General features: G+C 44.3%; 1 protein-coding gene across 4 annotated transcripts in view; it reads right to left on the bottom strand.

Moving 5' to 3' along the window:
- The window catches only part of CHCHD3 (coiled-coil-helix-coiled-coil-helix domain containing 3), a 254,625-nt gene extending 250,543 nt beyond the window's left edge, over nt 1-4,082 (bottom strand). Inside the window, exons 1-2 of one of the 4 annotated variants that reach the window (XM_045002042.1) lie at nt 3,912-4,082; nt 1,579-1,690 (exon numbers count right to left, since the gene is read on the bottom strand). In XM_045002042.1, the coding sequence (XP_044857977.1) occupies nt 1,579-1,690; nt 3,912-3,995 (196 nt within the window). In that variant the 5' untranslated portion in view covers nt 3,996-4,082. The remainder of the gene's footprint in view (nt 1-1,578; nt 1,691-3,911) is intronic. The other 3 variants (XM_045002043.1, XM_045002045.1, XM_045002046.1) reach the window with 3 other exon arrangements.
- Between the last annotated feature and the right edge of the window lie 22,837 nt (nt 4,083-26,919).

The following is a 26,919-nucleotide window of genomic DNA, read 5'->3' as shown; positions in this document are numbered from 1 at the left end:
TTGCCTCTCCGTGTTAAAGTTTCCCATTCTGTAAACTGGGGGTGGCTCCTTACCAGGTGTGTTTTAATGCTTAATATTTGTAACACACTCAAGTACAGTAGATGAAAGATGCTACATTCACCTCATTGAAACCTTGACTCTAGACCCATTTCTACCACAGTGTCCGTGATAAACTGGGAACTGATAGCAGCTAAGCAAATGGCTATTAGGGAATACTGATATTAATATTTCTCTCATCGCCTAACGCCCCTACTCTACTTGCACTACATTGATGACATCTTCATGTCATGGTGAGGAATGGTGAGGAATTCCACCCGGATTTCAACAATTTCCACCCCACCATCAACCTCAGCCTGGACCAGTCCAACAAGAGATCTACTTCCTTGACACTACAGTGCAAATATAGGGTGGTGTTTATGTGTCCATCCCTTACCGGAAACCTACTGACCGCTATACTTACCTACATGCCTCCAGCTTTCATCCAGACCACACCACATAATTCATTGTCTACAGCCAAGCTCTAAGATACAACTACATTTTCTCCAATCCCTCAGACAGAGACAAACACCTACAGGATCTCTATCAAGCATTCTTACAACTACAATACCCACCTGCTGAAGTGAAGAAACAGATGGACAGAGCCAGAAGAGTACCCAGAAATCACCTACTACAGAACAGGCCCAACAAAGAAAGTAACAGAATGCCACTAGCCATCACCTGTAGCCCCCAACTAAAACCTTTCCAGCACATCAAGGATCTACCACCTATCCTGAAGGACGATCCCTCACTCTCACAGACCTTGGAAGACAGGCCAGTCCTTGCTTACAGACAGTCCCCAAACCTGAAGCAAATACTCATCAGCAACTACACACCACAACAAAAACACTAAGCCGGGAACTAATCCCTGCAACAAACCCCGTTGCCAACTCTGTCCGCATATCTATTCAAGGAACACTTGATTTTGACCAAAAAAAAAAAACACTAAACAAGCAGGAAAGAAAAATCAGCATCAGAACCTGAGAGCTACTTCTTAAACTAACATTTTATTTTCTTCCCCTGAACAGATATTCAATATAATTTAGAAAAATTTTAACCAGAGATGTTTTTCCTTTTATGACATTCTATGCAACTTAGAAACTAGGCTTCCTTTTACCAAATTTTTAGAGAAGATACATTCATCAATAGCAAGAACATACGTAACACTCCAATCACAGGTAAGAAATAAGATGACAAATTTGAGAATATTTAAGTGTTCTGACTAGATTTTTTCCCTATTTGTTTTGTGTGTTTAATAAAGTATTTTAAAACATTTAATGAACAATAAGCAAAACCAAGTGCATCAGTATCACTTGACTTGGAGAAGACAGGGTTATTCTCAATGTCAGGCAAAGAAAGAGTATCAAATAGGATAACTTAACAATTAAAATTTTCTAAAAACTGTCTCATTTTTACAAAGTGATAAGCAGGTACATTAACCTACAGAGTCATTTCTACAAAATGGTAACAAGTTTATCATAGTAGTTTGAAAACTTCACCATACTCTATTTCTCCCCTAATCCTCAGAAAGTACAGCCATACCTGCATCACCTCCAAGCAAGCCATGATCACCAGATGCTGATCGTCGTTGAAACTGTGGCCTTGCAGTGGATGAAGAAGGCTCCTTCATACGATCAATTACACTCTCAGACAGCTGGAAAAAACATAAAACCCAGCAAGATAAAAAAGGTCGCCAAACAAAACCACAGAATAAAAACCAAACATCTAAAAGTTTAATCAAAGATTTTGAAATAGCTTTGCAAAGGAATAGGTCTTCCACCCCCATGCCTTTCTTTCTTCCTCTCCAGACAGAGCCTGGAGGTATTTTTGAATATGGGCAGGGGGAACAAGGGCATTTGGGGCTTGCTATAGAACCAGGGTCGGCAACCTTTCAGAAGTGGTGTGCCGAGTCTTCATTTATTCACTCTAATTTAAGATTTTGCGTGCCGGTAATATATTTTAATGTTTTTAGAAGGTCTCTTTCTATAAATCTATAATATATAACTAACTAAACTATATATAACTAAACTATTGTTGTATGTAAAGTAAATAAGATTTTTAAAATTAAATTAAAATGCAGAGCTCCCAGGACCCATGGCCAGGACCCAGGCAGTGTGAGTGCCATTGAAAATCAGCTTGCATGCCGTCTTTGGCATGCGTGCCATAGGTTGCCTACCCTTGCTATAGAATATGAACAGAAAGCAGCAGGGTGGGGAGTAAATTGATCTGGGGAAATAAAATGAAAAATGGAAGCAGCATAGGAAATGTAAAGTTCTGTACTGTTGACATATTGTTTACATTTTGTCCATCAGTTTCTCTTTTCTTTAGTTATTTGGATCCTAATGAAGAATCATATTTTGTGTTTGCATAACACATAGCCCAAAGGAGCCTTGACTTGACTGGGGTCTCTAGACACTACCACAATACTAACAATAACAACAGCAAGTGTAATCATCAGCTAAATCCACTCTAACATCAGCATAAGCACTGAATTCCCACATTTGTTAATAGTTTCAATGAATATGCATTGACGTGGGAACAAGAAATGAATGCACAGATTCAGGCCTAGTCTGTAATAAGCCTAGTTGACCTGAGGGAAATACTTGACAGTAATATTAGTAAAATGAGTAGAAATATGAAATATTTATAATGTTCCAATTTACAACTGTATCTTGTTCCCCCAATGCACCTTTTTGGATCAATCCCCCCACCCAGTGTAGACCTGGCCGGAGACTACCAGATAACCAGGAGAGGGAAAATACTCATGTAAAGCACAAGGTATCCCTGTTTGTTCTGGAGCATTCTTCCATGGAAATGGCAGGAAAGGGCAACCTGTTACCACCCAACAAGAACTCTACAGTGCCTTGTCTGGTAAAACTTTAATCTTCTGATGCAGAGAACAAGGCATTTCAAACCCTCTTAGTGTCACAGAAAAACCTATGTGTGAGTGTTGATCAGTGACAGAATGAAAGGAGAGACGGAGAAATAAATAGGACATGTGGAAGGGTGAGCGGAAAACAAGAGGAAGTCAAGGTAGAAAGTGCAGGCTCTTCCAGCTCAGCATCCCTCCTCTTCACGTCCTCCTATAAATTTTCCTTATAAATCCTGATGATGACAAGATCATAGCTCCCTATTCATGGCAACGTTTCACTGCCACATAAGAACGGCCACAATGGGTCAGACCAAAGGTCCATCCAGCCCAGTATCCTGTCTACCGACAGTGGCCACTGCCAGGTGCCCCAGAGGGAGTGACCCTAACAGGCAATGATCAAGTGATCTCTCCCCAGCCATCCATCTCCACCTTTTGACAAACAGAGGCTAGGGACACCATTCCTTACCCATCCTGGCTAGTAGCCACTAATGGACTTAACCTCCATGAATTTATCTAGTTCTCACGCTCTTCTAAGCTTCCTACAACGCACCCGGCCTCCACAATGATGCTGGGCCTCCTGCAAACACCCAGGTGGAGGGCAGAGAGGAGAGGAGGGGTCTCGGTGGCTGGGCCAGGGGCTAAGGAACAGGGGGGGCGACCAGAATACAACAGGGCCAGGTGAGAAGTGGATGCAGCGGGGCAGGAGAAGACAGGGAGCGATGCAGTGGCGAGAACAGGGGTCCCGGGGGGGGGGGGTAGCAGGGGGGGCACAGAGACAGGAGGAGGAAGAGCGGGACGGGAGGAGGACAAGGGAGGGTCTATGGGGCAATGGTGGAAGACACCCAGGAGAACGGTGGGAAGCTGAGCGGGTCCCCGGCCTGGGGCAGAAGGGGAAATGTGGAGGGAGGAGGACGCTGCCGGGGGTGGGGGCAGATGGACGAGGCGCTGGGCGCCCCCGGGGGCTCTGGCCCCGCGTCCCATGGGTGCCCGGCCCCTCTCTCACCCGCACGCCCTTCACCACCGTGATATTCTCGTTCTCATCCGCCTCGAAGGTGACGCGCCGAGCGCTGCTCCCGCCGCCACCCATCGCGGCCCAAGGCTGCTAGGCCACGGCCGGGGACAGCGCCAAGGAGACTCGCACACCCCTCTGCCAGGTCACCCCGCCACAACACCACCCACCATTGGCCGGCCGCCGGCTAAGCCCCGCCTCCCCGCGATAGAAGCCCCCTTCCCATTGGCTACTACGCGGTAACCATGGAAATCGCCCGGGAAAGGCAAAGGGTCCGGAAACTTTTTCCACCGAAAACTTCCAGCGGGCGGGCCCTACAAGTCCCAGAATGCACAGCGCCACGACTGCCCGGCGAAAAGGGTGAGAGAGACGCAGTGCAGGCTGGGTAGAGTAGTCCGCCAGGGTCCCCATTGAGTTAACCGGTCTCCCATTGCATGCTGGGAGCTATATATTTCTTGGAATCTGGGAAATGTAGTTCTCTTGCGTCACCGGGGTCTCATTGGCCTGCGCCCGACCCTGGCAGGGTCCCACTGCCACTGGGTCTGAGGGAACCACAGGGGGCTCTGGGACCCTCACGGCTGTGGGACGCTCTGGGACATGACCCGTATGGTGGCCGTGGGGTCCCAGGGCCGGTCTCCCGCTACAGGGCTCACAAGGACGTGATGACCCCACTGTGGGGCCGCAGGGTCCCTCGGGGGCTGGCGCCTCCCTGAGGCAAAGGGCTCAGTGGGACGTGGCTGAATGATCTCCAGGGCCTGTCCCCCAACCCCCGGGGGGGATGGATGGGCACAGAGGGAGGGTTGCCACACCCGGTCGAAAAGGGACCCTGGCGGCTCCGGTCAGCACCGGTGACGGGGCTGTTAAAAGTCCGGTTGGCAGGTTCCCTGCCCAGCTCCACCTGGCTCCCGGGAAGCAGCCGGCATGTCCCTCTGGCTCAGAGGTGGCCATGGGGGCTCCGTGCACTGCCCCCACCCCAAACGCCGGCTCCGCAGCTCCCATTGGCCAGCAACTGCAACCAATGGGAACTGCGGGGGCGGCGCTTGCAGGCAGAGGCAGCACGCAGAGCCCCAGAATCGGAGGGACATGCTGGCTGCTTCCCGGCAGCCGTCTGAGGTAAGCGCTGCCCGGAGCCTGTACCTCTCACCCCCTCCAGCACCCCAACCCCCTGTGCTACCTCGAAACCTCCTCCTGCACTCAAACCCCTTCCCAGAGTCTGCACCCCAAACCCCCTCCCGTGCCTCAACCCCCTACCCTAGCCCAGAGCCCCCTCCCACACCCTAAACCCCTAATTTCTGGCCCCACCCCAGAGCACACACCCCCATCTGGAGCCCTCACATTTTCCCGCACCCCAACTCACTGCCTCAGCCCAAAGCCCTGTGGAAGCCAGTAAATAATTAACAAGGATTTAAAGAGATCTTAATGAATGTTAGTTAGCAAGAGTCAAGCCATACTGTAACCTTAATGACGTAAGACTTGTAGGAGCAAAGATAGTGCGAGGCGACAGGACAGGAATTGTGTACAAAGTTATTACGACCTTGCAATCACTAACCAAAATGCAGGCTTGCTTTTCTTAGGATTGAGACAAATAAGATAAGCCTTTTTGCTATGTATAAATAAAATGTAGTTGTTGCTTTTTACTGTCTGTATTATTGTTAGAAATTGTCTGTAAAAGGTATAAAGGCTTGCTGTGATTGTTTACCAGTTGAGAGACCTGTCCAGGACCCTGTGTCCTATGGCACTCTCTCCCTCCATGGTAATTACTGGAGAAATAATAAAGAATTTGATTTTGCTGCACCCAAACAAAAAGCGAGAACTGAGTTTTTCTTCGACAATTTGGGGGCTCGTCCGGGATGGCAACGCCCACGGACCCACAGACAACTACTACGGATCATTCCCCTTCGAACCCCATGGCGCCACATGAGAGGTATGAGACCTTTTGAAATCTCTATTGGGGTATCGGAGGAGGACTTTCCGTGAGGACGTCTGTCTCTGTTGGGCTCACGCCATCTGAACTTATTGACTGTGCAGCAGGATCAGATGCAAAGTGGTATTGGGGAGAGGCCCCAATAAGGTTAGGTTATAGCAGTACTGGGAACTGCTGAGTTGGCCAAGGAAATGCATAAGGTAATGCATAAGGTAATGCATAGGTAAATGCATTAGAATGCACCGGTGCTGAGGGGTTTTTACCGCCTCAAGAGGGGTTGTCATACCGCCTCATGGTATTGGTCCGGACCAGGTAAAGATGCATCATGGTAAAAAAAAAAAAAAAAAGATAAAAAGGTTAAAAAAAGGGTTAAAAAAAAAAGAAAAAGGAAGAAAAAGAGGCCTTGGTGTGTGTGTGTGTACACCAGTGTGAGTGGCTGTTACCAGGCTAGCCCGGTAACTAGTGGATCTTTAGGAGATCCGACCCACGGTGGGCTGACTCAGCCTGGCATAGTCCGGCGAGGAAGCTGCCTGGGTCTAGGGGTGTGTGAACCCATCTTCCCTCTCCTTTCCCTTCCGTGTGGGCTACTGACAGTCTGATCATCTCCTTGGTTTTTGAGCCGCTAGCGCCGACAGGACACCCTCTCTGTGTGTGTAAGTGGAAAATGGGTAAGGGACAGTCTAAATATTCCACCTTACCCCCTAAGGGTGCCCCAGCATATTACATGTACGTACATTATGGTCCTAAAACCTACAGGTATTTAAATGATTGGAATCTGTACACGCGTGAAAATTTATTTAAACAATGCCCATTAGAAGGTACCTTCAATCTAGATAAGATCATATATCTCAGTGGAGCTTTAATCACAGAGAAAAACCTCTGACACAGTGTGAGCAATTTGTCTAGGAACGGGTTAATTTGAAATTCGGCTTAGCCCTGAGATAAAGGAGAAGTTGTTTTGTGTTCAAGGTCATGAATTAGTGCGGACTATGCTAAGTGCAAAGAAAACTGCTTTCAGCCCCAGCTGCTTGTGGAAAATAGAAAATAGAAACTGAGGCAAACCAAAAGCAGGAGTTACAGAATTGGAATTATATTTGCAAAGCTTAACTTTCCAGTGAGACGTGTGAGTATTAAAGTGGCTTAAGGCTTGGAGCATTCATATTTTTCCCGAGTGATGTGGGAGCATTCCCAACACTCTCCATTGTTGTTTTATTATTTTAATGAAGCTTTAAAATTTGATTATATGCTCTGTTGGTCTGATCACCTGACATGAGGGATAAATTAGTAACAGGAATTTGTCACAGTTTGGTGAGCAATTAAGAATGGGGGGCACTGCAGAATTTACACCATCTATCTGTTTTACCCTTGTTAGTTTATGTTTGCTTTGTTTGGTACTGTTGGTGTTATGTGTTAAGAATAGCATGATTATAGGTGAGCTTTGATAGAATAAGGAAACACTATTTGGTTTTGGTGCACTATTTAGCTTTGGCTCTGTTTTGTTTAACCGGTTACTGATGTTTTTCTGCTCTGTTCATTTGGGCGTTAGGTGTGTGAGCGGAACTGAACTTCTCGTTCATAATTCCTCAGGGTGGAAGCCATGTGTGTGATGAAGCTCTGAGGTTGTCCTGAGATTTTTACAGTCCCGCCCCCCCCCCCCCCCCCGCCCGTAGCAGACAATATAATAGAAGTAGGAAAATTTGGCTTAGACTGTAATTTTTTTTGCTTTTTGTGTAATTTTCTTTTCTGTTTAAGTGTCAGCAGACAAATGGGTGGGTCTCTGGGTAGACCCCCAAAGGGGTTTGGATTATGTGTTAAGTGAATGGCCATGTATTTTTGCCCAGGTGGCAAGCCTTACTAGGGAGGACTCAGGTAGTCTTGTGAGTGGAAATGTTTTGGGGACAAGACCAGAAGGGTGGGGGCTAGTTGAGTAGCCCACCCTCCTAGCTAAGAACTGGTTGTGGAACAAGCTCGTGTCCATGGACGGGACGATTCAGTGAGGAAAAAAGGATCGGGCCCAGGCGGACAGGCAACAGACAAAGAGATTTGGAAAACAGGTTGGAAACTTTTGAGGGTGTAGTGGAAAGAAGGAGTAAGTGAATATGAGCATGAGGATTTCAAATACTCAGAAGGATATTTGGAATGGTGATTTGCATTGGTAAAGTGGCTGTTGGAAGGAAAAAGCAATTGATTTTTAAGGGAAAATGAAAAATTGACTCTGTGTTTGCTGGGGGGAACAGCAGTTGAACTTTGTGAAAATGCTAAAGAGAACAGTTTTTTGGTGTCTTTGACATGTTTGTGAATAAATTCAGGCAAAGAACTTATTAGATTGCAATCATTTGGCTATGAACAATTTTGTTAAATCAGTTGAAGAATGTATACAGTGCTATGTAATGAGAATTTTATTAGGCTCTACAGGCACTGTAAGAGGTGATGTTTTCTGTCAGTGTTTAAAAGCAGGAGTTAACAGAAATAAAAAGCAAGCCAGAAATAATCTGTGTTACTGCAAATTAACTAACTGATAAGGTAAAGGCCGCTGAAACCAAGGCTGTCTAAGAAACACATATGAGAAAATATGGGGTAATTCCTCTGTTTTGCCTAGAATCAACAAGAGTATTTGTATATTTTAAGTATTTAACTGCCCAGACGGGATGGACCTCTGTTTTTGTCTTTCAGATAATCAAAGAAAACTAATGCCAGCTGCACAGCATTCCATGTACCTTGATTTACTGGCACAGAAAAAATTATGTTGTGTGTTCTATGTTCTGTCTTGTTGTGTTTTTTTTCGTGGCCAGAATTGTTGTGTTTAATATTTTCATGAGATGGTCTGATTTGATATCAAGCGGAAATGTTGGATTGAGATGCAGATACTTGTTTTGTTCAACTTAGAATACAAAGTGTTTGGTTACATCAGAAAATGTGATATACTAAAGTCTAATACATTTTCTTAAGTAAGAGAAAGAAACTACATTGGCCAAATCTTTTAATTGAGAATTGTTGTTAAAATTTGCATACTGACAGTCTTTGGAAGCAAGGACATGAAAAGTTAACCCACTCCCCATATTGTACAAGGGATCCTTCTGGCTACCTCAGACTTTTAGCCAGAGGGCTGGGGATGGTGGATAGCTATTGGACTAGAAGTTATATTAAGTGAACTTCTCAAAGTGGGTGTGCTTGTCCTGGCTTGTTCTTCCAAAGTTCTGTACTAAGGTTATTTTAGTGAAAGGGTATATGTGGCATACATTGAATGATAATACTTCTGTACTGTATAACAGTACTGTTTATGTGTTCATGGTATGAAATAGGTGTATAATTGAAGAGTAAAAGTTTCCTTTGTAGGTTAGATGAAAAAAAAAAAAAAAAAGCCAAGAAGAGAATGGCTAACATGCGCTGGCCCCAGTCAAGGACACCGCTTGGCTGCCTACCAAGGGAAGGGGTGGGGAAATGGTTGCTGCAGTTACACGAGATTGGTGTGCAGCGGCCAGCCCACTCTCCTCCTTGGGGACCTTTTGTAAATATTCAGATTGATTTTATTTAAATGTCTAAATGTTGTGGTTATGAATATGTATTAGTTTTAGTTGATGTATTTACCACTTGGGTTGAAGCTTTTCCCTGCAGGACAGTAGATGTCTTTGCTTACAGATTTTGTACCACGTTTTGGCATCCCTGTGACTATCAACAGTGGTCGTGGAACTCACTTTACTGGACAGATTGTAAAGGAGTTATGTGCAACTCACTGCCCTCACCACCCACAGTCTGCTGGGACAGTGGAACGCCGGAACGGGACTTACAAAAAATGGACTGGCCAAGATTTGTGCTGAGACACACTTAAAGTGGCCAGATGCCCTTCCTTTGGCACTGATGTGTATGAGAGCCATTCCCAATCGAACGACTGGACTCAGCCCTCATGAAATTTGACAGAACACCCAATGCTGACTACCAACTGCACCCCCACTAACCCCAGCTCAGATGGACATTCATTTGCTGGATAACATAATGCTTAAATATTGTCAGGCACTAATGAAATGTGTTAAGTCTTTTTATACACAGGTGATGGAAGCACTACCAAAGGATCCTGTGCAACCTTGCCACTCGTTGGAACCAGGAGCCTGGGTCTACATAAAGATCCATCAGCGAAAGACTGCCTTGGCTCCATGCTGGAAAGGCCCTTTCCAAGTCCTGCTGACTACCGACACCGCTGTGAAGTGCCACAGACTGACTGCTTGGACCCAGGATTCTCACTGCAAAAAGACCCCTCCACATCAGAAGAATTTTCCTATTGATGATTAGCCTATTCTTTCTTCTAGTTCTACTATGCTTCTGGACAGCTTCTGGACAACCTCTCCCTTGTCCACTGACAGACCAACTGTGCCTTTAGACTTTTCTAGAAAAAGCACAGCTATTACAGGGTGATATGTGCTGGAAACCTCTCCCCTGTAGGATGCTAAACCTTGATTGTTTTGGGAAAGAAGAAGAAGCACTCACTCCACTGACATTGCCAAAGTCCAGGAATTTGGACTCAGTGAAAAGGACACTGAGAACTGACCCTGGTGAAGAAACAAAGAATTACATACTGGCAGGAAGAAATTTGTGGGACCCATGCTTGGGACTGTGGTATTAATTGGATTTTGGGGTTTATTCTACAGGCTGCGCCCTGTGTTCTGGATAAATCCTTCAGTATGTATTGCCCTCCCTAATTGGATTTTAACTGACATTGCCCTTATCCAGTTTTCTACATACCCAGATTGCTCACAAGGGGCTGCCATTAGATTAGCACAACAAAAGGCACGGGTTATTTCCTCTGGACAAAAAGGAAATTGACCAGATCCCTGTGGGCTGGAGCCAATAGTGTAGTGGCCATTTGGACTATTCTTAAAGGCCAAGAACATGATAAGAAATTGGGGCAACTAGAAAAGGCCACTAGTCTTATTTTTGAAGCTCAGCTATCTTAAGTACAGGCTGAAGTTGGTGAGTTACATGTCATTTCCACCCTTAGTTCTATGACCCAGAAGGAGACTGACAGAGATGGTATTGAATATCACTGAGGCTGGGAAGGCATTGCAGTGGGATCTGGACCAGACTTGGCCCACTGCCCTTACAGACACGTCAGGAGTACCATCTGATCTGTGGTCATGAAGACATACTTGGACACTTTCTGGATGGAAGTGTGGACATTCACAGTGCTCCTTCCAAGCATATGGACCAGTTAGGGGGTGTGGGCTCCCACATACCGAATCCTGCTGGGTCCATGGGGAGGATGCATGTGGAACTGAATTCTTTACCGAGACATCTGGGAAATTAGACCACCTGGTATACCTACCTGCTTTATAGACAGTACCCCTAGAATAACACCTGATAAGGTATACATATTGATCTTACCACTGCTGCAGGCAATTATATCATTTACTGGCCTGCAGATAGAATGCAGATAGAATGTTGCAAGTAGCTCTTAGATTTTAGGTATATTTTGATTGGACTAGAATAATGCCTGATCGGTTTTAAAATTTGCTTTCATTGTTACCAAAGGTTCAAAGAATCTCTGAATTGCAAGGGCAAATTCCCATGCTTTAGAATATATATCAAGATGGAAGGAATGTCTTTCATACAGCTTATAGAGTGTTTACTTTATGTACTAGGTATGATGTTTTGTGCTTTGTGTTCGCAATTGTACAACAGCCCCATTATATTATTCCTATGGGATTGTTATTGTTTGTAGTGTTGTTAGTTAATTTAGGATTATATTGTTGTTGTTGTTGTTGTAGATAACGTAAGAATAGCAATACCTTTCATGTTCATGCTACTCATGCATTGTCATTACGTCCCATGACGGTTGACATGTTTGCTGTAGAATCTGAAGTCCATGGTTTCATGCGAATTGAGAGTTGAAATTGTTTGTTGTACTAGAAGTACAAAAGGGGGGAGTGTGGAAGCCAGTAAATAATTAACAAGGATTTAAAGAGATCTTAATGAATGTTAGTTAGCAAGAGTCAAGCCATACTGTAACCTTAATGACGTAAGACTTGTAGGAGCAAAGATAGTGCGAGGCGACAGGACAGGAACTGTGTACAAAGTTATTACGACCTTGCAATCACTAACCAAAATGCAGGCTTGCTTTTCTTAGGATTGAGACAAATAAGATAAGCCTTTTTGCTATGTATAAATAAAATGTAGTTGTTGCTTTTTACTGTCTGTATTATTGTTAGAAATTGTCTGTAAAAGGTATAAAGGCTTGCTGTGATTGTTTACCAGTTGAGAGACCTGTCCAGGACCCTGTGTCCTATGGCACTCTCTCCCTCCATGGTAATTACTGGAGAAATAATAAAGAATTTGATTTTGCTGCACCCAAACAAAAAGCGAGAACTGAGTTTTTCTTCGACAGCCCCCTCCTGCACCCCAAACCCTTCATTCCCAGCCCCATCCCAGAGCTCCAGCTGGGAGTGCAAGCTGGAGCCCTCACCCAGCTGGAGCCCTCACTCCATCCCACACCCCCAATCCCCTGCTTCAGCCCGGTGAAAATGAGCGAGGGTGCAGGAGAGCAAGTAACAGAGGAAGGGGGGATGGAGTGAGCAGGGGTGGTGCCTCAGAGAAAGGTGGGGCAGGGCAAGGGTGTTTGATTTTCTGTGATTAGAAAGTTGGCAACCCTAGCACAGGTTGTCCTGAAACTGTCCTCTCCTCCTCACTCTATTTCCCTGTGTGCATCCACTATGATGCCATGTTTAATTACATCACCCCACACTTTTTCTCAAATAGTCTATATATGTTTACCCAGAAAACTATGTTTTTGTAATATACACACGTAAATTCCTGAGAAATTTTAAACAAAATAAAAACCAAAATCAAGGGGCCCTGTCTATACAGTAAGATTCCAGGATAGTCAACGCTGTCTGTGTGTTGCTCTGAAACTTAAAATATCTATAGAGTCAATGTGTACCAATGAAAACAGCTACAAACATGGCTGAGAGCTCTTTTTGTTCAGAATATCACCAGGTTCAATCACCACTGGGATTCGTGCTTTATTACGGTCCAGCTTTTTAAGTTTCCAGTCATTTTTGGCTTTTTTACACATTACAGATTACAGCCATACGGGTGCACAGGCTCTTGCATAGTACAACATAAAATTCTACCATTCTTATGACAGTCCTAGATGCATATTATATTATTTATTATTTGTATTACTACAGCACCTAGGAGCTCTAATCATGGGCTAGGCAGTGCCCAAATGCAGAACAAAAAGATGGTCCCAGCACTAAAGAGCTTAAGTCTATAAAAGACAAGACAACAGGTGGATACAAACAGATGGGGGAAGTATAAGGAAACAATGTGACAATGTTGGTTAACATGCTAGACAGTGGTATCATCTACACATGGTATATTGTCTTGTAGTATTGTTTACCTTACTTTATTTCAGTGGTTTTCTACCTTTCCCATACAGCACCCCCCTTAAAAACATTTCAGGATCATGCCTCTTATAGCTTCAGGATCACTCCTGCCATCTATCCATAAAGAAAGGGAGGTGGTCATTACTCCCTGGGCTTCTTTGCAGCTTTGCTGGAGTTCACAGCCTCCAGGTGGAGAATCCATGTTCTATTTTCACTGTCCTGATGGTCCAGTACCTTTATTGACATACACTTTTCATATGCGATCTTCTTTGTAAGAGACTCGTTTCAATAATAGAATCAGTAGCCAATAGTGTGCAATACCTTTTCTTTCCAGTCTGCAGCTTAACTTTCCTTTGGGCCAACTATATTAGGGATATTTATACTGGTGTAATGCCCCCATGGTAGATTTGCTATACCAGTGTAAAACAGGTGGCTTTCCCTGATTTTAAACAAGAGAGAAGTGTATTTTGAAGAGGGAGTTGAAAGAAAAGATGGAGATTACATAGTATGTGGTATTGAGAATGACCTCAGGTTCCACCATATTGTATTATAGGTGCCAGGAATATAAGGACAGTCATGAGGCAGGAGGCAAGCTGTATTGTACACATACCTGTTCTCCAGGAAACTATGCTCTTTTTACCTCATTCTCCCACTATCCCTATTTGTTTGTTTCATCCACCCAGAGCCAAGATTTGGAGCAGACTCTTTTTACTGGATGTTTGTACACTATCCAGAACAATGAGACCCCAATCTTTTTACTGGGTCCTCTTAACACTACTGTAATACATATAATAATAACAACAGTGATTTGGGGGTATCTTACATATTTGTTGACCCTTTGGAGATCTACTTAAGTCAAATTCTGCCCTTCACAGCCAGATTCATGAAAGGACCTCATATTTATACTGAAGCAGCACTGAGCCCCACCCCCTGCAGGAAATCTGTCTCAAAGTGTTTTCTTGATAACAATGGATTATTTCAACTTATGTCAACTGGGCCGTTTCATTTCTTTGAAGAGATGTAAACATCATGTTGCTTGCCTCAACAGAACTGCTCATATGTCCTTGATATATTTTCAGGCTATTTTTATTTGGATGTAAAGTGTCTGTCAGCCAACATTTCAGCAATATCCGTCTTTCTTGGAGTTTAAGATATTGTTGAAGCATTGGCTGATAGCCACTTTACTATCAAATAAATATTGCTTGAAAATATATCAAGGACATATGAGCAGTTTTCTTGAGGTATGCAATGTGTTTTTATGGATGTTAAACCAGTCTCTCTGAAGGGGCAATTAGCATGTTATACATTTAGCACCCTCATAATTGTATACATTTTGGAAGGAGTGGATGGACTACATTATCTATATGATATTTGAGCACCTGCTAACCAGATGTTTGTTTGACAATTTCTTTACCTCACCAGGAATGTGTTTTTGGAGTCAAATTGTATTTATTCAGTCATCTGTGTAACAATGATGGCAAATTTCCTCTTCCAAATCAGGATAACCTCGTCAAATATGTTTTGTCCTGTGTCTGAAGAGTTCTTTATGCTACATATCTTAAAAAACATTCATGGTTTGGTGTATTAAAGGTTATCGGTTGAAAAGTTCTTTGTATTTCAACAAGAGCTATTCCTTACAAAGATTGTTTATGCTCTCAATCTTATTCTTTATCATTTAGGATCACTGGATGCAGTAGTATATAGTCATAGATTTCAGAAAAGCAAATTTTGAGTAATTAAGGGCCAGAATGCCCTTCCTGTGGAAAAATCCAGGGAGACAGGGAAGATGGAGGAAACTTAACCCTCAGAATTTCCTCAGATCATTCTGATGAGAGGGAAAGATTCACCACTTGTGGAATGGGCAGGAATGTGGTCCCCCAGAATCCAGGGATCTCCTAAGATAGTTGCACGATAGTTATCTGCATGGAGGAAGGATTCCCCTCTGAGCTATACAACACATTTTGTGGGGCTTCCGGGGCCAATGATGGATGAAGGAAGCTCTGTGAAAAAGGCTGCAGCATTTACAGACCAAGAATTATTCATAAAAAATGTTAGGCAAATGAACTCAGAAACTGTACCATGTCCACAGACAATCTGAAAACATATAAAAGGCTGTAGTTATTGAATAAATTATCCACTAGAGATGATTTCCTTAATCCTAGTAAGTAGTATACCCATTTTAAAGGTGGGGAACTGATGTGCAATATGGTGAAGTTACTTGCAGTAGGAGGGTGTGCTGGTGCAGGAGCTAACTAACTCCCCACCAGTTTATAAGAATTGAGCTCTGATTGAAAGAGAGTTGGCAGAGGAGGCCAATTAACTGAGTGGAGATACAACTGAGAGGCTAACTGGGTAAAAGTATCCCCAGTATCTAGGACTATATAAACAAACAGGAAGGTAGAGGTATGCAGAACTGGAATTTGCTGCACTCTTCCCCAGAAGTAAGTAGGGAAGTTGGATACCAATTACACGCTTCCTGGGAAATGGGCACTTAAAAAGGTGAAGCTGGCCACAGAAGCAGGGAGGAAAGTTTGCTCAAGAAGAGAGGCTGCTAGAGACTTCTAGGGAGCCTTGTAGCTAGTGGAACCCAGCCCAAGGCAGTGACTAGTCTTCCTTTCCCTCCACTCTTTATTTATGGCAGACAGACACTGCAGCCTTGAGCGGGGCTCTAGATGTCAGCTCTCTGTCAGGGCTCTGTAGTTGGACCCGAGGAGCAGTGCCAGGGACTGGAGATAATTAGACTCAGAAAGGACCCCAGGAGTGAGTGCATCTCCTGCAGGGAGCAATGAGCTTGCCCAGGGATGTGGGGCTCCAGAAGGAACCCGGGGGCAAGACATAAAGAGATGATGATTGAGCCCAGGCTGGAAGCTGGCCGACTACACTTGGGCACCTCTTTCATTGCTGCAAATAGATCTAGACATGGACAATGCTCGGTTGACATGGAGTGAAGCTAAAGCCTGGTCTACACTAGGCGTTTAAATCGGTTTTAGGAGCCTAAAACCGATTTAACGCCACAACCGTCCACACTAGGAGGCACCTTATATCGATTTTAATGGCTCTTTAAATCGGTTTCTGTACTCCTGCCCGACGAGAGGAGTAGCGCTAATATCGGTATTAACATATCGGAATAGGGTTAGTGTGGCCGCAATCGACGGTATTGGCCTCCGGGAGCTATCCCACAGTGCACCACTGACCGCTCTGGACAGCATTCTCAACTCGGATGCACTGGCCAGGTAGACAGGAAAAGCCCCGCGAACTTTTGAAATTCATTTCCTGCTTCCCCAGCGTGGAGATCTCATCTCATCAGCACAGGTGACCACGCACAGCTCATCAGCACAGTTAACAATGCAGTCTCCTGAGAATCGAAAAAGAGCCCCAGCATGGACCGCTCGGGAGGTAATGGATCTGATCGCTATATGGGGAGAGGATTCAGTGCTAACAGAACTGCGTTCCAAAAGACGAAATGAAAAAGTATTTGAAAGAATTTCTAAGGCTATGACGGATAAAGGCCACAGCAGGGACTCCGTGCAGTGCAGAGTGAAAGTTAAGGAGCTCAGACAAGCCTACCAGAAAACCAAAGAAGCAAACGGAAGGTCCGGGGCAGGTCGAAAAACATGCCGCTTCTATGATGAGCTGCATGCAATTTTAGGGGGCTGCGCCACAAGTACCCCACCCCTGACCGTGGATTCCGAGGTGGGGGTTGTAATCTCTGCCATGTCTGAGGATTATGCAGACGGGGAAGATGAAGAGGAAGAAGAAGAGGAAGACCTCGCAGAGAGCACACAGCACTCCGTGAACCCCAGCAGCCAGGAGCTTTTTATCACCCTGACGGAATTACCCTGCTCCCAGCCCTCACAAGCAACTATTCCAGAGAATGACGCCCTGGAAGGGAGCTCTGGTGAGTGTACCTTTGCAAATAGCAAACAGTGTTTTTTAAGCAAGCCTTTTTTAATGATTGATTTGCCCAGAGGACTTGGGATGCATTCGCAGACAGTATAGTTACTTAGAAAAGTTTGTTAACATGTCTGGGGATTGAGAGGAAATCCTCCAGGGACATCTCGATGAAGTGTAGGGATATTAAAGAAGGTTTATATTAGACGTGGTTTATATGAAAAATGACTTATTGTTAATTGATGCCTCATAACTAAAGGTTTATGTTAAAAGTAAATTTGTGATTCTAACCTGCAAGCCACCAGCTGTGTCTGTGTGAAGCCTGCTCAAAGAAATACTTTGTATAAAACTTGTTAAACATTAATTAACTCTAAGTAAGCCAAAACAGTGAAATAGATGTGATTAAGATAGAGAATGTATGTGACTGAATGGTTAGGGAGTTACCAGTCTGAAGAATTCAGTGTTGGCTGAAGAAGGTGTCAAGTGGGATCAACCAGATGACCCACCACACCTCAAAGGAAGGAAAAACAAGCATCTGACAGAATGGAGCCAGCCATCTGCTGATTGATTTAGCAACAGCAGAATGAGGCAACTCCTATGAACTAACATAGGGAAAAATCCCTATAAAACTGGACTCTAAAGATTGAGGACTTTGAGTCTATGGTTCTGATACCAACCTCCAGGAGCATCAGATGCATCTGACACAGACTCGGCTCCATCCTCATGACCAAGGTACCTGGCCAGTAACTTGGCATGAGCAACATCTAGGCTGGTAACTATAACATCTATACAGAACCTGAATGAATGATTGTGTGAATGAATATGTGTGTGTGTGTGTGTGTGTGTGTTTGTATAAGGAATAATTAGTAATAGAAACAAGTAGAAAAACATTGTCTTTTGTTTTGTTATGGTATTTACAATAAATGTGGCATCTTTGCCTTATCCCTCTTAATAAGATCCTGCTGGTTTTTATTATATTGGTACAACATTTTGGTGGAGAATAGCGAAAGGGGGATTATTGGTATTTTTGCCTCACTTATTGTAAACCATTCTGTGTGCACACAACCGGCTCTACAGAGCACGGTTCTATTCTTGGTTAACCAAAACTGCAGGCCCCCGTGTGGGTAGCAGGAAAATAAAGAGCTCATAAGATTTTTAACAAAACCTGCTGGCCCCCGGGTGGGTAGTAGGAAAAGTAAAATTGTTAACAAAACCTGCTGGCCCCCGGGTGGGTAGTAGGAAAAGTAAAATTGTTAACAAAACCTGCTGGCCCCCGGGTGGGTAGTAGGAAAAGTAAAATTGTTAACAAAACCTGCTGGCCCCCGGGTGGGTAGTAGGAAAAGTAATATTGTTAACAAAACCTGCTGGCCCCCGGGTGGGTAGTAGGAAAAGTAAAATTGTTAACAAAAACTGCTGGCCCCCGGGTGGGTAGTAGGAAAATTGTTAACTAAATCTGTTGGCCTCCGTGAAGGTAGCAGAAAAAGAAATATATATATATATATATCAGGAGCAACAAGAGGGTCCCAGGGACCAGACAGTGCTGCTCGCTGAACAAAATTTAAAATGTTTAAGAAAAGGCAAGGGAAAACAGTCCCAGAGGAAGAAATGAAGTCAAAAGTAGCTTCTACCTCACCTTTTATTAAAGAGATAACGCCTTTTCAGAAAATTCTCCAAAGATATGGGCACAGTCCTTGGACTGAACAAGCCCTTGCAGAAGTCTGCACCATTTTGGACCTAGAGGATAGATTGGCCCAATATATCCTCATATGCAAACCCCCAAATGCAGTAAAAAGAGATGCTGCAGGGATCTGGCTGCTGTGGAAGGCTTGTAATGACAGCTACCTCCACCTAGCAGCCTGTAAAGAGGAGAAAATAGCTCTAAAAGAAAAACTATCCCAATTGGAAAAAGGGGTAGAAAATTGGAAAGTAATGGCACATTGGGAAAAAGAGGCTTGGGACCCCCAAAAAACATGGGAAGAAAATATGTGAAACAACCATTGTAAGCTGCTCTTTTAGGAATTAGGGGCTATAGTGCTTAATATTTATCAGTTTGGGTTTTTGTTTTTTTTTGTTGTGGTTGGTTGTTGTTCACAACTGTTGGGAAAATGTAAAAACAAAAAAAAAACTGCATTAAGATTTAAAGCCTCTTCTGCAAAAGCAGAGAAATAAAAATTTATGTAGTACCCAAACCCAGTTAAGTGCCCTTAAGGTTGGGTACAGAGAGTTAAAACAGCACTCTCACATCTTACAACAGCAGTAACATCAGAAGAAAAAACATTTGAGACCCCAGAAGGGTCAGGTTTTTGGGACCCCTCTGGAGAGTGGGAAGGGGGATATTTGGGTAGATTCCTCCTCTCAGGGCCAGAATGCCATGGCAAAGTGGCTGGGAATTCCTGCATCTGCCTCAGACCTCCAGGCCATGGCAAAGTGGCTGGGGATTTTAAAATGAAATTTATTTATTTTTTTTGCACCACTTAATTAGCATTTGTGCAGCCCCAAGTACCAAACACACTGTGGCAGAGACTAAGCAGGGTCTGCCATGTGGAAGCACTGTGCTAATTTATTTTTAAGCTTTTATCTTTCAGGCTCTAAAACCAAAACATCAGGAGAGCTGGTACCAGCTGAAGAGTTATAAAATACCATGGTTATAGTGTCGCGACAAAGTCTGTGTTCAGTGTTCTGTGTTGCATGTTCTCTGTTGCATGTTCTGTGTCTGTCTCTAGTGGTGTCCTGTGCTAGCATTGGGTCCAGAAAAAATATACTACACTAGACAGAGCAAATGTCTCTCTACTTCCCCCATGTCCATCCAACTTATCAATCACCACTTGTGTCCAAAAGACTTTGGTCCCCAGTGCATCAGGTTTATTTTTTGTTAGGTTTTCCACACTTTTCTCTATACACTCTGGTTCTACTTCCCCAAGTCCTAAAGGGTAGTTCTTGGGTCCCCATAACCTGTAAGACCTTGGCCCATAATTGCAGGGCCCCATCTTTCAGGTCCCCAAAACCTAAGTACAACTGTTAAAAATAGGGAATTCTGCAACATTTTAGCAAATAAATGTTAAAGTCCAAATCAGCTTAACCCTGCATAACAACTGTGGTCCTCCTACAAAATCTTATTTCTTGTGTGTGCTTAAGAACCTCAGAAACTTTTATTGTTTGATGGCTATTGCAGCATCAAACTTAGACCTCATCTTATGTGTCAATGTACCCAATTATTGTAATGGTTATGGTTTTATTGTATTCCCAATTATTATAACTATAATTGTTTGGATTTGTGTTTAGGTTATATCTGGTCTTTAGTCAATTGTAATGGTTTTAGTTATATTCACCTGGTTATAATTGTTTGGTTTGTTTACAACAGATCACCTGTGCCCTACCATGACAACAACTACTGTAATGATCATAGATCAAGGGGCACAGTGTTAGCAGCCCCCAGTACATAAATGTAAATGCAATGTCAGTACTGTTTTTACTAAACAAATAACTTATTACTGGTATAATATATTCTTTGGATGGTCCCCAACCACTACTGGCATCCTATCAGTAATGCTACATCCCTTAATAGTTGTCTTAGTATTAAATTGTATTTGTATTATTAAAATGTTTAGCATGTGCTTTTGGATAAAAAGAATGTACAATAGATTGGAATCACAAACCCATGTTGCCTCACAGTACCTTCTTTTAAACAGGTTACATAGAAAGTGACACTAACGAATATAAGTATATCGTAGTGTCAAAAGGGGGATTATGTAGGGATATTAAAGAAGGTTTATATTAGACGTGGTTTATATGAAAAATGACTTATTGTTAATTGATGCCTCATAACTAAAGGTTTATGTTAAAAGTAAATTTGTGATTCTAACCTGCAAGCCACCAGCTGTGTCTGTGTGAAGCCTGCTCAAAGAAATACTTTGTATAAAACTTGTTAAACATTAATTAACTCTAAGTAAGCCAAAACAGTGAAATAGATGTGATTAAGATAGAGAATGTATGTGACTGAATGGTTAGGGAGTTACCAGTCTGAAGAATTCAGTGTTGGCTGAAGAAGGTGTCAAGTGGGATCAACCAGATGACCCACCACACCTCAAAGGAAGGAAAAACAAGCATCTGACAGAATGGAGCCAGCCATCTGCTGATTGATTTAGCAACAGCAGAATGAGGCAACTCCTATGAACTAACATAGGGAAAAATCCCTATAAAACTGGACTCTAAAGATTGAGGACTTTGAGTCTATGGTTCTGATACCAACCTCCAGGAGCATCAGATGCATCTGACACAGACTCGGCTCCATCCTCATGACCAAGGTACCTGGCCAGTAACTTGGCATGAGCAACATCTAGGCTGGTAACTATAACATCTATACAGAACCTGAATGAATGATTGTGTGAATGAATATGTGTGTGTGTGTGTGTGTGTGTGTTTGTATAAGGAATAATTAGTAATAGAAACAAGTAGAAAAACATTGTCTTTTGTTTTGTTATGGTATTTACAATAAATGTGGCATCTTTGCCTTATCCCTCTTAATAAGATCCTGCTGGTTTTTATTATATTGGTACAACAGAAGCGCTCCTGTAGGTACTCCAGAAGCCTTTGCAGAAGGTTTCTGGGCAAGGCATCCTTGTTCCGCCCACCATGGTAGGACACTTTACCATGCCATGCATGTAGCGAGTAATCAGGTATCATTGCGTGGCAAAGCATCGCAGCGTATGGTCCCAGTGACTGCTGGCATTCAAGAAGCATCCGCTCTTTATCTTGTTCTGTTATCCTCAGCAAAGTGATATCGTTCAGGATATCCTGGTTAAAAATCAGGAATTTAAGTAAGGGGGGTGGCCATTTTTCTACTGGGTTCGTGGAATGCAGCAGCTTAAAAAAAACACTTTCCTGCACGTAGCGAAGCGGGGGGAGGGGAGGAGTGAAATGCCGATGATCTTTTCTGTTTGGTCACCGGCGAGGCGATCTTCCCCAAGCTACCGGACAAGCAGTGGGTGGGGGGGAGGGGGAAGGTTGTTGATTAGCAGGGAGCTAGCGTGGTATTAGCCATGCGTTGGGGGGGAGGGGTAAATCACTGAGACAGTGGCTTACCATGGCCGCATGCAAGCTGAATCCTGATGCCTGGACCTGTGTCTGAGATCTGTAACCCCAGAGATGCAAGCAGTCACTATTAAGATGAAAAATGCGACCTTGTAGGGAAATCACATGTGCTATGTAAGGTGAATAGTGCTTTTCACTGTGAAAGAGTATAACCATTGTTCTGTAAAATGTATCTTTCTAAATATTTATCTCCCTCATGCAGCTGCAAATTTTTCAAGCGTCCCTCCTCCATCCCAAAGGCTAGCACAGATAAGGCGGAGGAAAAAGAAGACGCGAGATGAGATGTTCTCGGATATTATGGAAGTTACACGCAATGAAAGAGCTCATCTGAATGAGTGGAAGGACGTGGTTTCAAATTACAGGAAAGAGGCCAGTGAACGTGAGGACAGGAGGGATGAACGTGAGGACAGGAGGGACAACCGAGATGAGAGGTGGCGGCAGGAAGACCGGCAGGAAAATCAGCGGTGGCGGCAGGAAGATCAGCGGTGGCGGGATGCAACTCTGGGGCTGCTGCGTGATCAAACTGACATGCTCCGGCGTCTTGTGGAGCTTCAGGAACGGCAGCAGGATCACAGAGTGCCGCTGCAGCCCCTGTATAACCACCCTCCCCCCTCACCATGTTCCTTAGCCTCCTCACCCAGACGTGTAAGAACGCGTGGGGGAGGCTCCGTGCACCCGCCCACTCCACCCCCGTGGACAGCCCAACCAGAAGGATGCCGTTACTCTGAATTATTTTTTAATGGCCTTCTCCATCCCTCCTTTCCTCCTCCCAAAGCACACCCTTACTTCTCTCCCTCTTTTTATAATGAATCAATAAAGAATTCATGCTTTTTAAATGAGAGTGACTTTATTTGCATAAGTAAGCTGTACTCGAAGGGGGAGGGGGAGTTGCTTACAGGGACTGAGTCAATCAAGGGGGTTGGGTGTTCATCAACAAACACAGCAGTCACACTGTACCCTGGCCATTGATGAAGCTCGTTTTCAAAGCTTCTCTGATGCGCACCGCTTCCTGGTGTGCTCTTCTAATCTCCCTGGTGTCTGGCTGCGCGTAATCAGCGGCCAGGTGATTTGCCTCAGCCTCCCACCCCGCCATAAAGGTCTCCCCCTTACTCTCACAGAGATTGTGGAGAATACAGCAAGCAGCAATAACATAGGGGACATTGGTTTGGCTGAGGTCTGAGCGAGTCAGTAATGTGCGCCAGCGCGCCTTTAAACGGCCAAATGCACATTCCACCACCATTCTGCACTTGCTCAGCCTGTAATTGAACAGATCCTGACCACTGTCCAGGCTGCCTGTGTATGGCTTCATGAGCCATGGCATCAAGGGGTAGGCTGGGACCCCAGGATAACGACAGGCATTTCAACATCCCCAACTGTTATTTTCTGGTCTGGGAAGTAAGTCCCTTGCTGCAGCCGTTTAAACAGAGTAGTGCTTCTGAATACGCGAGCATCATGAACCCTCCCTGGCCATCCCGCGTGGATGTTTGTGAAACGTCCCTTGTGATCCACCAGTGCTTGCAGCACCATTGAAAAGTACCCCTTCCGGTTTACGTACTGGGTGCCCTGGTGCTGCGGTGCCAAGATAGGGATATGGGTTCCATCTATCGCCCCCCCACAGTTAGGGAATCCCATTGCAGCAAAGCCATCCACTATGGCCTGCACGTTTCCCAGAGTCACAACCTTTCGTAGCAGCAGCTTAGTGATTGCTTTGGCTACTTGCATCACAGCAGCCCCCACAGTAGATTTTCCAACTCCAAATTGATTCCCGACTGACCGGTAGCTGTCTGGCGTTGCAAGCTTCCACAGGGCTATCGCCACTCGCTTCTCTACTGTGAGGGCTGCTCTCATCTTGGTATTATGGCGTTTCAGGGCAGGGGCAAGCAAGTCACAAAGTTCCATGAAAGTGCCCTTACGCATGCGAAAGTTTCGCAGCCACTGGGAATCGTCCCACACCTGCAACACAATGCGGTCCCACCAGTCAGTGCTTGTTTCCCGGGCCCAAAATCGGCGTTCAATGGATAGAATCTGCCCCATTACCATCAGGATCTCCAAAGCGCCGGGGCCCGCGGTTTGAGATAATTCTGTGTCCACGTCCTCATCACTGTCATCGCCGCGCTGCTGTATCCGCCTCTTACTCGCCTCGGTTCGAAGGTCCTGGTTCAGCATATACTGCACGAGAGTGCGCGAGGTGTTTAAAACATCCACGATTGCGGTATGGAGCTGAGCAGGGTCCATGCTTGCTGTGCTATGGCGTCTGCACGGTTCACCAAGCAAAAAAGGCGCGAAACGGTTGTCTGCCGCTGTCAGGGAGGGAGGGAGGGGTGAGGCTGTACCCAGAACCACCCGCGAAAATGATTTTTGCCCCATCAGGCACTGGGATCTCAACCCGGAAATGCCAAGGGGCGGGGGAGGCTGCGGGAACTATGGGATAGCTACGGGATAGCTACCCACAGTGCAACGCTCCAGAAATCGACGCTAGCCTCGGACCATGGACGCACACCACCGATTTAATGTGTTTAGTGTGGCCGCGCGCACTCGATTTTATAAAATCTGTTTTACAAAACCGGTTTATGCAAATTCGGAATAGTCCCGTAGTGTAGACGTACCCTAAGAGTTGAGTACTGCACCTCCATACCTGGCCAAATCCTGCTCCCATTGAAATCAGGGACACAACTCTCAGAGACTTTAATAAGAGCAGGGGCACGCCCTTGATCCTTGAAAGGCAAAATTCTGCTCTCTGTTACGCATTGGAGTCCAACTCATATTCTGCCCTCCCAATAGGCATATGCTTCTCATAGACATCAGCAGGAGTTCCGCACACAAAGGGAGCAGAATATCGGCGTCAGGTGCCACCTCGGGGAGGTGAAAGCAGAATTTTGTCCTTAGTGAGGAAAAAGAAAATAAAAAGTCTTTGCAAAGAATCTGGTAAGGCCTGACTGCCTTCCACCTAGTGATCAACTTCCTTTGGATGAGCTTTGCAAACCTAAAATAAAGGCCTGATTTTGCAAGGTGCTGAGCATCCTCCACTCCCATTGACTTTCCCAGCAGCTGTAGATATCTTGGGATCAGTGCCTAAAATCACTACCTTTTGCTCTTCATGCTCTTCATGTTTTGTCCTGTTACTTTAAGGCCAGCACCAGCTGGGATTTTGCAGCATGGCCTGCAGCCATCCTGCCAGTAGCAGTTAGCAGCTGGTATTACTGAGATAGCCACATATAGAAAGCTGTGTAAGTCACATCTGCATGGTTTGCTTTCATGAATCTTCATGGTGAATGACCTGATTCAGTGAGAAAAGATGAATAATTCTCATCTTTGCTGAGCAGTAAAGGGCAAATTCATCTCATCCCGTTGCTGCAACAGGATATCATGCAGTGAGCATGGAGGCCTGGTCACCCATCCAAAGCATGCTGTGAAATTCTGAAGACCAAACTTCATTGGTGGCTGGTTGGCCATTTACTATCTGAAGGAGGAGATAGCATCCTGCGATCTACCAGCTCTCTACAGAACACCACTGGTCATTGGCCCGTAGTTTTAGAACCCCGGGTATACAGCCTTGTTCTCCATTTCCTGTGCTAGATATTATACAGATGCAGCATTTTACCCCAAAGATGACCACTTTTCAATGATGGCTAGTGTGATTCCAATATATCACTTAGCTATATACCGAAAGCAGTTGCAAGGCTTAATAAGTTAATGCTTGTAATGTGCTTTGGGATCCTCGGAGGGGAGGTGTTATGGATTTCAAAGCTTAATATATTACTATTATGTCATATTATTATATGATTATTTATGCTGATACGTTTTTATCGGATTGGCATGGTGCACATCAGCACTAAGTACAGCTGCAGAATTTGCAGCCAGCCAGCCTGTCATTTCCAAGACCAGTCTTGATTTATGGTCTCATTTCCTGTTTTTCCTCCCACTGCTCACAGACCTTTTCTTTCCTCTCCGTGGTCCATTTATTAAATGTAGAGTTGGAAACACAATTAGAATTTACTCAAGTCTGTAATATCTGACTACTAAATCTTCAGAAGAGTAAAAATTCTTCCCAACTTCCATCTTATCCGCATTGCCTGTTGAACTGATTAACTCAGCTTTACTTATTGACTGAGTAAAAAAAAAATTGTCCAACTCCAAGCAATAACTATGTGAATAATTCTGAAATGCCTCAGCATTGCTAAAAGACCACAAGCCCAAAAGCACAGGAAAAAATGCCTTCTTGGCATCCCATAAGTACTGATGTATGAAGCTGAAAACCTGAAGTGTCGTGGTGTTAAGCAAGGATACAGCAGGTGGAACAGATAAGGTTCAAAAGAGAGGGGGAAAGCTATTAGCTGTGGATTATGGGAAGGTCGCTTCCTTAGTCAGTGCCAGCAGAAACTAGATCCTGATTTAATTTGAGTCTGTTTCCTCTGCTAAGTGTCACTTTGGGATTCTAATTTGAAAATATCAACATGTATAAAAAATCATTGTATTTAAGCGAGAATTCAACCTTGTTTTTTCAGAGGTGCTGTACATACATCATTTTGCAAAGCAAAAACAAAGGCAATGGCCAAAAACAAAGCCATAGTTCCAAAACAGCTGAACTAAAATTGTGGGGGAGGCCCATGTTTCTTGTAGACTTTTTGTACCCAGCTCTCCTTCAGCAAACGGATGCTAAAGCAACAGTCAGGCCAAATACAGTCAAAATGTAGGTTTTCTGCAGAAGAAGCTTTTACAA

The sequence above is a fragment of the Mauremys mutica genome, chromosome 1 (assembly GCF_020497125.1).
Source record: "Mauremys mutica isolate MM-2020 ecotype Southern chromosome 1, ASM2049712v1, whole genome shotgun sequence".
NCBI classification, from domain to species: domain Eukaryota; kingdom Metazoa; phylum Chordata; order Testudines; family Geoemydidae; genus Mauremys; species Mauremys mutica.
Note: the sequence above shows the minus strand (reverse complement) of the source record. Positions and strands in the feature narration are given on the sequence as shown.